Below are 14,488 nucleotides of genomic sequence, written 5' to 3' on the forward strand. Positions count from 1 at the left end.
CTGTCTTCTGTGCTCAGGCTGTCTTCTGTGCTCAGGACTCCCTGCTTCGGTTCTTGGAAATGTCTCAGCTCCAGCCCCATACGGCTTATCCTCAGCCTCCCTGACTGACCCAGGGATCCAGGCTCTGCTCCAAGGATCCAGTAAGTCTTGGGTCACCCTCTTCTGTAGGAGATTGGGCGCTGAGTCCACATCCTCCCAAAGAGACCTCTGCAACCCCAGAGTGCAGGGGTCAGCCTGGCTCCAGCCTGAGGGTGGAGAGACCCGTTTTCCAGATGAAAGCAGAAGGAGCTGGGAGCTGTGTATGTTTGTGTTTAGGGGAAACAGGTTAGGTGTGGGAGACGGGATCAGGTCCGGATGCTTTTTTTTTTTGTCTGGAGTTCAAACAATATCAAAGATTACCCACATAGACGATTTATGATATGCGGACCACTTCATTTCAGTCTCTTTTATGCTGTCGGCACCCCATAACTGGAGGCTCCTCCTCCTTGAATATGGAGGAGACCATCAGGGACTTGAGAACCTGCGGGCTTTGGTACCCACGGAGGAGGCCGCCGTGGTGATTTATATTAAACCACCTTGCAGTACATTATACCCAGCAACTCTGTGACGCTCCTTCTATTATTTATCATTGGCAGCAACTTTGTTAAATGTTTGTTAAAATACACATGACGTAAAATTTACTAACCATTTCAGAGTGTTCAATAAAGTGTACTTACATTGTTGAGCAACCAACCTCTATAAACCTTTTCATCTTATAAAACTGAAACTGTGTCCGCATTTAACAGTTACTTCCCATTCTCCTCTTCACCAAAGCCCCAGACTAACTACCACTCTACTTTCTGTCTCTACAAATTTGACTACTCTGGGTACTTCATAGAAGTGGAATCATATAATATTTGTGTGTGTGTGTGTGTGTGTGTGTGTGTGTGTGAGACTGGCTTATGCCGCTTGGCATAATGTCCTCAAGACTCCTCAGTGTTGTAGCTTGAGTTGGAATTCCCTATCATTTCTTTTAAGGCTGCATAATATTCCACTGTACACCCAAACCACAATCCTGCATGGATGAACACTTGGTTTGCTTCCATCTTTCAGCTACAGGGAATAATGCTGCTATGAACATATGTGTACAAATATTGTACACTGTTTTGAGATACTGTTTCCATTTATTTTGGGTATACATCCACAGAGGGAATGCTCGATAATTGCTATGTCCAGCACAGCGGGTGAGAAAGACCCGAGTGATGAAAAGACAGACACATGTAATTTGGCAAGCAGGGAGTCAGGGACCCTGCTGCTCTCCATGGCAGGAAGACAAAATGACTCCTTTCAGCCCGCACTTCTATTGGCAGAAGTCCCATGAGATCACTAGGAAACAGCTATACTGGGGAGTTTGATCAGCACACCATAAAGAGGGAGGCAAGTTAAGGCTCTGCTGTTGATCAGGAACATCTTGTTTTGTTTCCATGGAGACAGAGGCAGGGGCAGGCAGTGAAATGGAGCAGAGAGCATGTCCCTTCAGCTTGCTTACTAGGACAATCACGGGGGTGCGGTATTCCACACCCTGGAGACTTGGGGCAGGTTCTGGTCTCTGCTCCACCAGGCTGCAACATCTCTCCACTTTTGTTTTGACTGCAGGGCCATCGTGGTCAATAACAGATGAGTCTCAGAGGACTCTCTCATTGATCTGAGGCCGAATCTGCAGGCTATGAGGAGTGAAACACAAAGAAGCATTAGTACTCGGGTTCCCCATAGACCTCCTCTGAAGCCTTTGATTACATTTAAAGGGTTAAGTTTTTGGAAGGAATCTTCACTTTTAGTCAGAACTTCTAAGGCTGGGTCAGCCTGAAGCTGGGCTTGACTGGTAATAGTAACCTGTTCCTGGAGATGGGCGATGTCTAGTGACACATTGCCCCAAGCTCCTCGGAGGTGATTTTTTTTTTTTAACCAAATCCCAGGTATGTGTAGTCATTATATTTAAGAGGAGTAACACAGTAATCAGTAACATTCCAGTAGCAAACAAGCTGTTGCTGGTAAGTGTAGGCTCCGTATCTGTTCTCCCGTCCAGTCATTGACAAAGTGCTGTGTCTGCGAGGTCTCTACCAGGGCAGTGGTAGTAACAGCAGTAGCAGTCACTAGAGTGACAAGGATATAATTCCTGCAATCAACATCCCCACAAAGCGTTTAAGTGCAATGCACCAGGGAATCAAGTGTCTGGATAATTAAATGCATGCCAGGTGCTGCCTCCCAAGGTTCGGTGAAGTTAACTGGAAGCCAGGCAGTGGGCAAATGTTGAAAGACAAGCACAGGATTGCTCTGTATTACAGCATGATTTATGCGATGATACAGTCTGCAAGATATACATGTTACATTCCATATATTATTTTCATTTTTAATACAAGGATTCCCTACTAAGAACGCTTGTGTGAAAGGCACATACAATGACTCCTAAGGTCTGACTCTCGGTCACTGTAAGAGTGTAGTTATCGTTGTTTTTAGGGTAATTGCCAGAAGAAATATGGACTGGATAGAAGGGGAGAGCTATCTTTCAAATATGCATGTGTAAAGGACCCGATTTTTTTAGTATAGTATCAATATATTATATCTTAGGAGAAGACATTCCTCCTTCATGCTGAACAACAGGACCAGAATTTTGAACAAATGCTTGTATCTTACTTTGCACAGACACAGACTGCCATTTCAGGGTTACACAGTTGCATCCGAGAGTTCGACCGTGAGGTCCCCAGTCATAAAATGTAAGATTGGCAACACAAATCTGATGAGGATGAGGGACCACACCATCCTCCCAATGCGGCCCCTATTCAGATGCATCCCATACTTTGTCTGCTAACAGGTGGATCCCGGGTCAGAGGCTATAGGTCGTGTGGGCCTGCCTTTTATAATACTTCCAGGCAATATCGTGTATATTTGAGCTGTTTGATTATCACATGTGGGCACAATATTTACCCAAGTTCGAGTGTGGACATTAAGGCAATTGGAGCCACTGCCTACACAAAATGGCAAGGAGGAGGTCAATCCAGAATAATTATACAAGGCTCCTCGTGCTAAATCTGGAGGTGCCCCGTTAGGATCAGGGAATCAGTGGGAATCGTTGGCCCAAATTGTGGGGGAAGGGTCAATCCAGGTTAAGTGTCTAGCTGATGGAGGGTTTGGAACGTAAGTCCAAAACAAATCAGCGTCTATTCCAGTTACCGCCCAGGAGACGACGCCACCATAGCCAGCAGCACGGTCTCAGGGATCTTAAGTGTTTGCACTGGACCATCTGTTCGCTCTTCTGACTGAGGCCCTTCAGTTGTCTCCAGGTCACAGAAGGTGACCAATGAGTGCGCAGCCTCTGGACTTTCTGTGTCGCCCATCGCCATGATCACTGTGGGATCCCACATTTCCTGCGGTGCAAATGGGGACGTTCGTGGTATGGCTTGATGCACACGCTTGGTATCCAACAAGGGCCTTGATATGGCTGAGACACAACCATATCCTCACCCCAGGTTGGTATGGGGGGTTGACCCTTCCCATGGACCACCTTCTGGCACCTTCCACCAGACCTGTGGGTGTTGCACTGAGGGGTATGTGAACAGTGTTTCTCACATGGGGTGAATTTTTGGTCATCTGTTGTGAAAAATTTTAAGGCTAGGAGAGCCAGATGCAGATGTGCAGGTGGAGATTTCCCTGCCATTCCCCCTTTTTGTTTTAAAAGTTGATTTTTAAGAGCATAATGTGCTCGTTCAATGGTAGCCTGGCCAGTCAGATTATATAGGATGTCTGTAGAATGACATAGACTAGAAGGAGTGAAAGGTTTTAAAAGCTTTACTTGTGTAAGTGGGCCCGTTGTCAGCTTTAAGTTTCTTTGGAATGCCCATATGAGTGAAAGCAGCTAAGAAATGGTGTTGGACAGGAGTGGTGGTTTCACCAGAATGAGCAGAAGCCCAAAGCATGTGAGAATAAGTATCACTAGAAAGATGGAGGTAGCTAAGGCGTCCAAACTCAGGAAAACGGGTTACATCCATCTGCCAACTTTTATTTGGAGTAAGCCCTCCGGGGAAAACTCCAGGTGGTATAGGTTGATAAGCACTGACTTGACAGGAAGGACAGGCTTGAATAATTTGTGTTGCTTGGGACTTAGTAATGTTAAACTGATGTCTAAGGGTATGGGCAGATTGCTGAAGAAGTTGATGAGACTGGTAAACCTGCTTAAAAATGGGCATCATTAAAAGATCAGCCTGAGAATTTCCAAGGGAGGGGAGAGTGAGCTCGACTATGTGTAATAAAGGAAGAAAGGAAAGGAAAGGAATGGGAACGAATAGCTTTTTGAAGATGGAGAAATAGGAAAAGTTCCTCAGAATTAACTTGTTTAATTTTCGTAGTCTCAATAGACTTGGTCATTCCAACATAGGCAGAGTCACTAACAATATTAATAGGGGTCTTATGTTTAGATACAAGTATTGTAATTACTGCTACTAGCTCCACCCGCTGAGCCGAGGTATGGGAAGTAACTAGAGTTTCTTGTTCATCAGGACCAGTAATGTCTCCTTTGCCATTGTTAGAGACATCTGTAAAATAAGTAGGAGTTTCTGGGATAGGCGTGGCCTTGGTGACTCTGGGCCCCACAAAGGAAGTTAGGGAAATAAATTGTAATAATTTATGTGCAGGAGGGTGCTTGTCTAAAATGCCCACAGAATCAGCAAGGCCAACCTGCCATGATAAGCAAGTTTGCCAAAGTTGCTGTTGTTGAGTTTTGTCAAAAGGAACATGGAGAGTTTGAGGATCAAAGCCAGTCAGCTGGCGAGTACATTTCCTTCCTTGCATAATTAAATTATACCCAAGGGCAATGTACGTCATCAGGGTTTTGCCCTCCTGAGAATGTGGGAACAACCATTCTATGATGTCAAATGTGGGCTGTTCTTGGAATAGAAATCCTATAGGGGCTTCTGGAGAAGCTACGACAATGAAGAGAATAGGATAATCATATTATCCTATAAATACGATTAAGTTGAGCACTTTGAATGGCAATATTTACTATATCGAGTTCCTTTTTAGTTTGTAGAGTCAAGAGTTCAAGGGGAAGAAAGGGCTGAGTCCCCTTTAAGAGTCTCAAAGAGGTATTTAAGTGAGCTGGTAGGAATGTCCAAGGCAGGCGCAACCAATTAATATCTCCTAAAAGCTTTTGAAAATCATTTAATGCTTTGAGATTATTGTATATTAATGGATACTTTCTGGGTTGTAATGGTGGCATTCTGAAACCCAATAACCTAAATAGCAAAAGGGAGCTGTTTTTTCTAATTTTTTCAGGGGCTACATGTAGTCCCCATCATATAAGGTCATGTTGAACTCGGTGGAAAAGTGGGTTTAGGAGAGACTCCTCTGGGGCAGCTTGTAATATGTCATCAATATAGTGAATGATGTAGGCTTGAGGATAGAGGGATCGAGCTCGCTCCAGAGCAGGGGCAGGCACTGAAGCCGAGCAGAGAGTCATCCTGCCCCCAAGGATGTCCCTTCAGCTTGCTTACTAGGACAATCAGGAGGGTGCAGTTTGCCGCACCCTCTGGTCATGGAGGCAGGTTCACAATATGATAGCTCTCATTATCTCAGACCTCGTTGAATACAAACCTAACTGTTCTCTCTGCTTTTTCATCTTGTCATTTCTAGTCTTTTTTTAACTTCTTATTTTGTATTGGGGTATAGCCTATTAATGATGTGATAGTTTCAGGAGAATGGCAAAGGGACTCAGCCACACAAATACACGTATCTCTTCTCCCCCAAACTCCCCTTCACTGCCTGCCCCTGCCTCCATCTCCATGGAAACAAAACAAGATGTTCCTGATCAACAGCAGGGCCTTAACCTGCCTCCCTCTTTATTGTGCCGTGGATCAAACTCCCCAGTATAGCTGTTTCCAAGTGCTCTCACGGGACTTCTGCCAATAAAAGTGTGGGCTGAAAGGAGTCATTTCGAGCAGAGTTCGCTGTGCTATATAGTAGGACCTCGCTGGATATCCATTTTAAAATACAGCAGTGTGTACATGTCCAGCCCGAACTCCCTAACCATCCCTTCTCCCCCTAAGTTCATTCTCTAAGTCTGAGAGTTTCTCTGTTTTGTAAGCTCATGTGCATCATCATTTCTTTTTAGATTTCACATATATGGGATATTATCGGAGAAGGCAATGGCACCCCACTCCAGTACTCTTGCTTAGAAAATCTCATGGACGGAGGAGCCTGGTAGGCTGCAGTCCATGGGGTTGCGAAGAGTCAGACACGACTGAGAGACTTCACTTTCACTTTCATGCATTGGAGAAGGAAATGGCAACCCACTCCAGTGTTCTTGCCTGGAGAATCCCAGGGATGGGGGAGCCTGGTGGGCTGCCGTCTTTGGGGTCGCACAGAGTCAGCCATGACTGAAGAGACTTAGCAGCAGCAGCATATGGGATATTATATGGTATTTCTTCTTCTCTGTCTGACTTACTTCACTCAGTATGATCACCTCTAGGCCCATCCATGTTGCTGCAAATGACATTATTTCATTCTCTTTACTGGCAGAATAGTATTCTATTGTATGTATATACCACATCCTCTTTATCCATTCCTCTGTCGATGGACATATAGATTGCTTCCAGGCTTTGGCTATTGCAAACAGTGCTGAAATTAACAATGAGGTGCACGTATCCTTTTGGACCATTTTTTTCTCTGGATGTGCTCCCAGAGAGTGGGATTGCTGGGTCGTATGGTAGCTCTGTTTTCAGTTGTTTAAGGAATTTCCGTTCTCCATGGTGGTTGAGCCAATTTACATTCCCACCAACAGTGTAGGAGGGTTCCCTTCTTTCCACACCCTCTCCAGCATTTATTATTTCTGGGGTAAATCTATTTTTGATTTTTGGAGGAACACACAATAGTTTATCTGCAGCAGCTCTAACAGGTTACATTCCTACTGACAATGCACAAAGCTTCATCAGCAGTATTTGAACAAGAAGGAAGCACAGGTTCAGAGAAATAAATGACTTGTTCAAAGACATGGGGGTGTTTGAGGAGCCAAGATCCTAATCAGGGTTACTTGGGTATTGAATGCTTGCTCTGAACCAAAATGTTAAACTTGGACTTTGGAGTATCCAGCGTGGAAGCTGTCTGATGGTGACTTGTGGTCCCTGGGTCATCCTAGCCCTGCAGAGCAGTGTAGTGAGGGGCATTTCATGCCCCACAGCAGCAGGAAGCAGAGTCCTGTCATTTCTGATTCAGAATGAAGGTTAGTCCCCCCTCCCTCCAGGCAGTTGGGAGGCCACTCTGGTTTGATGCTTTGACTGAGCTGGGCTAGAGTCTGTGCCTTCTGCAAATCCCATCTCCCTCTGCCCCAAATCTGAGTTCCTATTCCATTTTCCTCTGCAAACAATGAAACAGAAAGCTGGGAGATTGCAGTATCCTTGGTGAAGAAATACATGAAGTCTGAGCTCTCTGATCAGCAAGCTCCTAAAAGGGTCACTTCACACATATCAAGGAAGGAAGGAAATCATGATGATAATAATTTCCCTCATTTTATACAGGAAAGGAGGACAAAGACAGTGTGTAGTTTGTGCAAAACCAGACAGGCAGAACTGGATATGAACCAGCCGAGCTGGTCAACTTCAATTAAAAAATCAGCATTCTTCGACACTCAAATCACCCTGTAAATTAAGCATGTAATTAACGCTGTGCCAGGCACCATTAGAAGCTTTTCATTCACTAGGGGCACAAAGCTTTTCCTTCTAGGCTCTTTGCCCAGTCTAACAAGTTGACATAAGTCAAATGAATGAGTTTAATTTGTTATGTATTGGAGTCTGATAAAAACTCTAAGGCCCAAAGACATTCAAGCAATTGAAGCTTATATCTAAGGAGAAGGGGGTCAGGGCCTGGGCGTTCAAAGGGGAGGAAGACAAGTCACAGGAAGACGGATGGGAAGAGCAAGTGCTTGGTGAACAAAGGTTTGCTGCTCCAGGTCTTTTTGAGATAAAAATTCTCTCTGGGAATAGCTCTCTTCCTGGCATAGGGACATCCCCTAATCTATACTCTTTTGAGCAGTTGAGAGAGAGGCAAGGAGCTTCTCCTGAGTCTGCTGGGTCTAAATTGCCTTCAGCTCAAAACAATCCCCATGTCAAAGTGGGACATTTTAGGGAGTCATCCCCTTGCCCTCACTTCTCTTGAAGCATATTAAAGGTCTTCTTTATGTTTGAAGAAACCAGAGCTCAGAGGCAGAGAACTTGTCTACTGTGTCCGTTTACCACCAGCTCCCCATCACTCCATTGCTTCATAGAACTGAACTCCCAGGGCCAAGAGTGGAGGGACATTCCTGATGGCTTCATGTCTTGTTTCCTCAGCAGACCGGAGCCTCCTCAGCTATGTCTAGGATGCTGCGTTGGTATGTTCACCAGTTTGGTCAGAAGCTGGTCCGCAGGCGGCCACTGGAGCCCCTGAAGGAGGCTGAGAGCCGCGGAGCTCCTCTGAACACTCTCGACCTGGTGATCTTGGGTGTGGGCAAGATAATGAGAGCTGCCATCTACATCCTAATTGGTAAAATGGTGAAGTACATAACTGGACTAGCGATTGTCATCTGCTTCTTGGTGGCCGCCTTGTTTTCCCTGCTGTCAGGGTTCTGCTATGCCGAGTTATGGGCCCGGGTACCACACTCCGGTTCTGCGTATCTCTACAGCTATGTCCCCATGGGTCAGCTGTACGCCTTCTTCACTGGCTGGAACCTCATCCTGTCCTTAGTCCTTGGTGAGATAATGGGATATGGATGGTGTGCGGCTTGAGATTAGGTAACTAGAAGTGGGGATTGGGGTGTTTGCTCATTCATGAGCACTTTATTATTGACCTTGCAGGGCGAGGTGAGTAATAGTGGCAAGAAAACCCCACACTTTCATTCTACTCAGCTCTCTCCTTCTTTCCTTAAACAATTAGACCAAGAATCCAGAAAGAAAGGGACCTGTAGGGAGTAGGTGAGGGGGAAGCATGGCCCACAGGCTCATCCCTTCACCATATTGAAGTCTTTGCTCCGTTGTTGCCTTCATGGGATATTCTCTTACACCTTGATTTAAAAATTCAACCCTCATCTTCCAGCCCTCCATTTCCTACTGCTCTGTTTTCTTTTCTTACATAACATTGATTTCCTCTTCACATAGTAAATAGTTGACCTAAATTGTGAACCATCTGGGTCTTCTCTCCCCATCCCATCGGGGGGAAGAAAAACATTTTCACATTAGGTGTTTTGTCTGTTTCCCAAAAATTCATCTCATGGCACATATTAGGGGTTCAATTAATGTCTGTTCTTTCTGCCACTGCAGGCACCGCCATTCTGGCCAGGGCCTGGAGCTACATCTTTGACAGCCTCATTGGGAACCACATCTCTCAGGCGTTACAAGGAACTTTCTCTCTGTACATGCCCCACTTCCTGGCCAAGTACCCAGACTTTCTGGCCTTGGCCCTGGTGCTGCTGTTCATGGGTAAGACCGGGCCCAGTGATCAGAGGGGAAGATCGCGGGGTGGAGAGGTGGGAAAGGCCGGGGGGCTGGGGAGCAGAATGGAAGGGGATTAGAACTGAAAAGCAGCATCTGAGATACAAGAGACAGGAAGCCAAGACATCGGCTGATGTTTCCCACCCTTGGAGACACTGACATTTTGGGCTGGGTCATTCTTGGTGTGGGGAGATGTCCTGTACATTTTAGGTTTTTTTTTAAAATATCATTGTCAGGTGTTGAGTAGCACCCCTGGGCTTTATTCACTAGATACAGGTGACTCCCACCCTCCAGACTGTCTCCAGGCATTGCCAACAGTTCCCTAGGGAATTATTTCCTAGTGCAAATTATTATAAAATCATCCCCTCATGAGAATTGTTTACTTAGATTGACATGTTTCTTTCTCTTTACTGAGACCAAAGACGTGTTTTTAATTGAAAGGAAATTCATATAACATAAAGTTATCCATCTGTGATTCTTTACCAACTTTTCTGAAACATAATTGACAGGAAACATTTTAAGACGTGTACAATGTCATGATTTGGTAGGCCTGCGTATCGTGAGATAATAGCCACAGTTAGACATGAACCACCTTAAAGTGTCCAAGTCAGGGGCAATTCAGATTAGTACATTCACAATGCTGTGTAACAATTGCCTCCATCTACTTCCAACTATTTTCATCACAACAAAAAAGAAACCCGGTATCCACTGAGCAGTCACTGTCCATCTCCCCCATCTCCATCCCCAGCTAGTCTGGCCACCCCTGGTCTGCTTTCTGTGTCTGCGGACTTAGTTACCTAGGATGTCTCATATCCCATCTTTTCCACAGGACTACAGATGCTGGGAGCTCGTGACTCAGCCCTGTTTAACAAAGTGTTCACAGGCATCAACATTTTGGTTCAAAGCTTCATCATCCTCTCGGGTTTCATTAAGGGAGACCCACACAATTGGCAGCTCACGGAACAGGACTACTACTTGAACACGTCTGAATCCAGTGGCACCTCTAGGTTAGGAGGGTATCTTGGACCATTCTAATGCTCGGTGCGGGGGATGGTTTATGCAGAGCTGGGACTATGGTGGGGACTACGGAGATCTGAACCGACAGACTCAATTAATGGCATCCTGGAACCCAGGACTCATGATATTAACCAAGGAGCTCAGAGATGGCTGAACAACCTCCCCCATGTTCTTCCTCACTCCTTCTCTCACCATAGGTTGGGCCCTCTGGGTTCTGGAGGGTTTGTGCCTTTTGGCTTTGACGGGGTTCTCCATGGAGTGGCTCTATGTTTCTATGCATTTGTTGGCTTTGACGCCATTGTCTCTAGAGGTAACCTGGGCCCTGTGTGTCCCCATCTGGGGTTTGGCCACAGACTGGACTGCCCTTGGGCACAGGTATCACTTGGAGGTTAAAGAGGAAAGCGGGTTTTGTGCTTTCACCCCAGTGCGTATCCCTGACCCAATACTTCCTCCCAATCCACAGGCGAAGAAGCCCTAAATCCTCAGCAGTCCATCCCCTTGGGCATCACGTTCTCCATCTTCATCTGCTTTTTGGCCTATTTCGGTGTCTCAGCATCCCTCACCCTCATCCTGCCCTACTACCAGATTCAGCCTGACAACCCCTTATCACAGACATTTCTGCACGGTGGGTGGATTTCTGCCAGATATGTCCTGAGTGTCGGCATCATTTGTGCTATTACATACAGGTCAGTATGTTGGTTTTCTCCCCATCTCCTGTCAGATGCCAATCCCATCCCTTGGGATTGAGAAACCAGATGGAAAGGCACCTTACCCCATGTAGATCAGGGAGCAGATGCCCCCGTCTCTGCACGTTCTCACACATGCTCCCACTTTCTCTTCCAGACTCCACAGTGCCATGTTCCCCATGTCTCAGGTGGTCTACGCGATGGCAGAGGACGGGCTCCTTTTCCGGGGACTTGCCCAGGTCCATGCCCACACAGACATCCCCATCATGGCCATCATATCTTCTGGAAACCTCGCAGGTGAATAAACAAAACCCACCCCTTCCTTGATTGGCTTTTTTAACTTGGATATTTCCAGCGGTTTCTCGCTCCCCCCTTCCATCTTGATTGTGCCCTCATTCTAGGGGTCATGGCATTACTCTTCAAGCTCAGTGACCTTGTGGACTTCTTGTCAGTTGTGACCCTGCTTGCTTACACTCTCGTGGCATTTTCAGTCCTTGTCCTCAGGTAAGACTCCACTACACCTTGACTGGGGGCCTTGGACTCATGGAGATGAATCATCTTCTGCCTTCAGGCTGCTTTCTAATTGTCCTTCTAGGTTTAAGATAGGAAAGTGGTGGCATAGGCTATGTAATGTTGGCTGAGTAGGGGCTGCTGTTAATATTACCTTGTCGCTGTTGTTGTTCAATCACTAAGTCTTGACCAACTCTTTGCCACCCCATGGACTGCAGCATGCCAGGCTTCTCTGTCCTTCACTATCTCCTGGAGTTTGCTCAAATTCATGTCCATCTAGTCAGTGATGCCATCCAACCATCTCATCCTCTGTCACCCCCTTTTCCTCCTGCCCTCCATCTTTCCCAGCATCATGGTCTTTTCCATTGAGTCAGCTCTTCACATTGGGTGGCCAAAGTATTAGAGCTTCAGCTTCAGTATCAGTCCCTCCAATGAATATTCAGGGTTAATTTCCTTTAGGACGGGCTGGTTGGACCTCCTTGCAGTCCAAGTGACTCTCAACAGTCTTCTCCAGCACCACAGTTCAAAAGCATCAGTTCTTCAGTGCTCAGCCTTCTTTATGGTCCACTTATCACATCCATATGTGACTACTGAAAAAACCATAGCTTTGACTATATGTACCTTTGTCAGGAAAATGATGTCTCTGCTTTTTAATATACTGTCTAGCTTTGTCATAGCTATTCTTCCAAGGAGCAAGTGTCTTTTCATTTTATGGCTGCAGGCACTGGCCACATTGATTTTGGAGCCCAAGAAAATGAAATCTGACACTGTTTCCACATTTTCCCCATCCATTTGCATTGAAATGATGGGGGCAGATGCCATGATCTTAGTTTTTTGAATGTTGAGCTTGAAGCCAACTTTTTCACTCTCCTCTTTCACTTTCATCAAGAGGCTTTTTATCTCCTCTTCACTTTCTGCCATTAAAGTAGTATCATCTGCATATCTGAGGTTGTTGATATTTCTCTGGGCAATCTTGATTCCAGCTTGTGATTCATCAAGCCCATCATTTCTCATGACGTACTCTGCATATAAGTTAAATAAGCAGGGTGACAATATATAGCCTTGTTGTACTCCTTTCTCAGTTTTGAACCAGCCCCTTATTAATATTGCCTTAATATCTCATATTCAGGTACCAGCCACACCTGAAGGAGAAAACAGGGGAGGAAATTGAGATGGAGCCTGAAGCTGAAGGAAATCCTTTGGACTCTGGACCTGAAGGAGGAACCTCAAACATCCTGAAGAGTCTGTGGTTCCCTACCAGCACCATCCCCACACAGAAATCTGGCCAGATTGTCTATGGATGTGCCTTCCTGCTTGGTGAGCAGTGGGGTTTCTCTTTGGTCATATTCTGATACTGACGGGATGAGTGGGAGTGTATATTTTGTCAGTTGAGGCATCTTGGAGATATTATGGCCCTTCCTGATGTGGGCAGCCTGGGGAGGGATGTGACCCAACGTCCTGACATCTTTGTCTTATGAGTCCAACCTGTTCTCCTCCACCTTGACCCCTGCAGTTCTCCTGCTGACCATCCTGAGCCTGATCCTGGCCCAGTGGCCCAGACGTGTGTTCTCTGGAGACCCCGGGCTCACAACAGTGGCTGTGCTGCTGCTGCTGCTCATCACTGGGGTCACAGTCATCATCTTGAAGCAGCCCCAGGACCCCTCCCCTCTTTATTTTAAAGTAGGTGATCTTGGGAGTTCCTTGGTGGTCCAGTGGTTAGGACTCTGCGTTTTCACTGCCCTGGGTGCAGGCTCAATCCCTGGTCAGGGAACTAAGATCCCCACAAGCCACATGACATGCCCCCCCCCCAAAAAGTAGGTTATTATATGTCCCCAGACTGTCCACCTTGAGTGATGAAGTCTGCAGGCTTTGAGGTCTGAACACTCTATGCTGGACCAGGGAAGGGAGAGGGCTCGCTAAAACAATGGACTCTTCCCTGGTCCACACTCGGTGCTTTACAAACCCACTCTCAGTAGACAGTGAGCGCTCGGCCTGAGTAGGACTGTCTTCCTGCCCACTGGGGTCAGGACTCCCTCTCAGATGTCTGGGCTGTGCTCAGGGATGAACTGACTCTGCCCACAGGTCCCTGCTCTGCCTGTCCTCCCACTGGTGAGCATCTTCGTGAACATTTACTCTATGATGAGGATGACCACTGGGACCTGGGCCCTATTTGGCATCTGGATGGTGATTGGTGAGTGATTTTCTGGAACAAAGAGGCTTCTTGAGGGACTGAATCCAGTCCTCTTCCTACTGCCTCTGCCCTGAACTGTCAGACACCAGAACAGGAGGCCTACTGGGCACTTTTAAGTGGGGTGAGCACTTTCTTTCCCTTCTCATTGTCTCATTTCCCTACTAGGATTTGTCATATATTTTGGATATGGGATCCGACACAGCTTGAAGGAGAACAACGAGCTACAGCCACCAGCCTCCACCTCCCAGACTTGAGAAAAACATCCTTGGTGCTGAGTCATCTTAACCACAGGAAACAGATGCTGTTGGAATCCCTCCGTACACTAGAGGGTCTGCTGGTTCAAGGGGCTCTGTGAGCCTCAATGGAGCGTGAGGGTGAAATGCATTTAGAGCCATGTATTCATTGCCAGCAGACAAAATAACTTTTATGTTGTTTAAGTTTTAAGGAGACTTTTAGAACCATATCATACACACAGAAAAGTGTGTGCTTCCTAAGTGTGCAGCAAGGCGGATTTTCACAAAGTACAACAGTGTAACCAGTAACCAGAGGAAGAAATAAAATATTAACCTGGCACATGAGAAACAACTCCTTGT

General features: G+C 46.3%; 1 protein-coding gene across 1 annotated transcript; it reads left to right on the forward strand.

Moving 5' to 3' along the window:
• The first annotated feature begins 8,384 nt into the window (after nt 1-8,384).
• Nucleotides 8,385-14,149, forward strand: LOC133051949 (cationic amino acid transporter 3-like). The gene is made up of 11 exons (XM_061136630.1): nt 8,385-8,754; nt 9,321-9,479; nt 10,321-10,498; nt 10,706-10,818; nt 10,972-11,194; nt 11,352-11,491; nt 11,596-11,698; nt 12,834-13,021; nt 13,218-13,384; nt 13,787-13,895; nt 14,061-14,149. Exons 1-11 carry the CDS (start codon nt 8,385-8,387, stop codon nt 14,147-14,149), a joined length of 1,839 nt encoding a protein of 612 aa, XP_060992613.1.
• The last annotated feature ends 339 nt before the right edge of the window (nt 14,150-14,488 follow it).

The sequence above is a fragment of the Dama dama genome, chromosome 4 (genome assembly GCF_033118175.1).
Source record: "Dama dama isolate Ldn47 chromosome 4, ASM3311817v1, whole genome shotgun sequence".
In the NCBI taxonomy this organism is placed as follows: domain Eukaryota; kingdom Metazoa; phylum Chordata; class Mammalia; order Artiodactyla; family Cervidae; genus Dama; species Dama dama.

What these genes read in the sequence shown, in the direction of transcription:
- LOC133051949 (XM_061136630.1), top strand. Translation starts at nt 8,385, where the DNA reads ATGCTGCGTTGGTATGTTCACCAGTTTGGTCAGAAGCTGGTCCGCAGG. An exon ending in CATCCTGTCCTTAGTCCTTG is followed by an intron (nt 8,755 to 9,320) that starts GTGAGATAATGG and finishes CTGCCACTGCAG; the next exon opens with GCACCGCCATTCTGGCCAGG. An exon ending in ATTTGTGCTATTACATACAG is followed by an intron (nt 11,195 to 11,351) that starts GTCAGTATGTTG and finishes TTTCTCTTCCAG; the next exon opens with ACTCCACAGTGCCATGTTCC.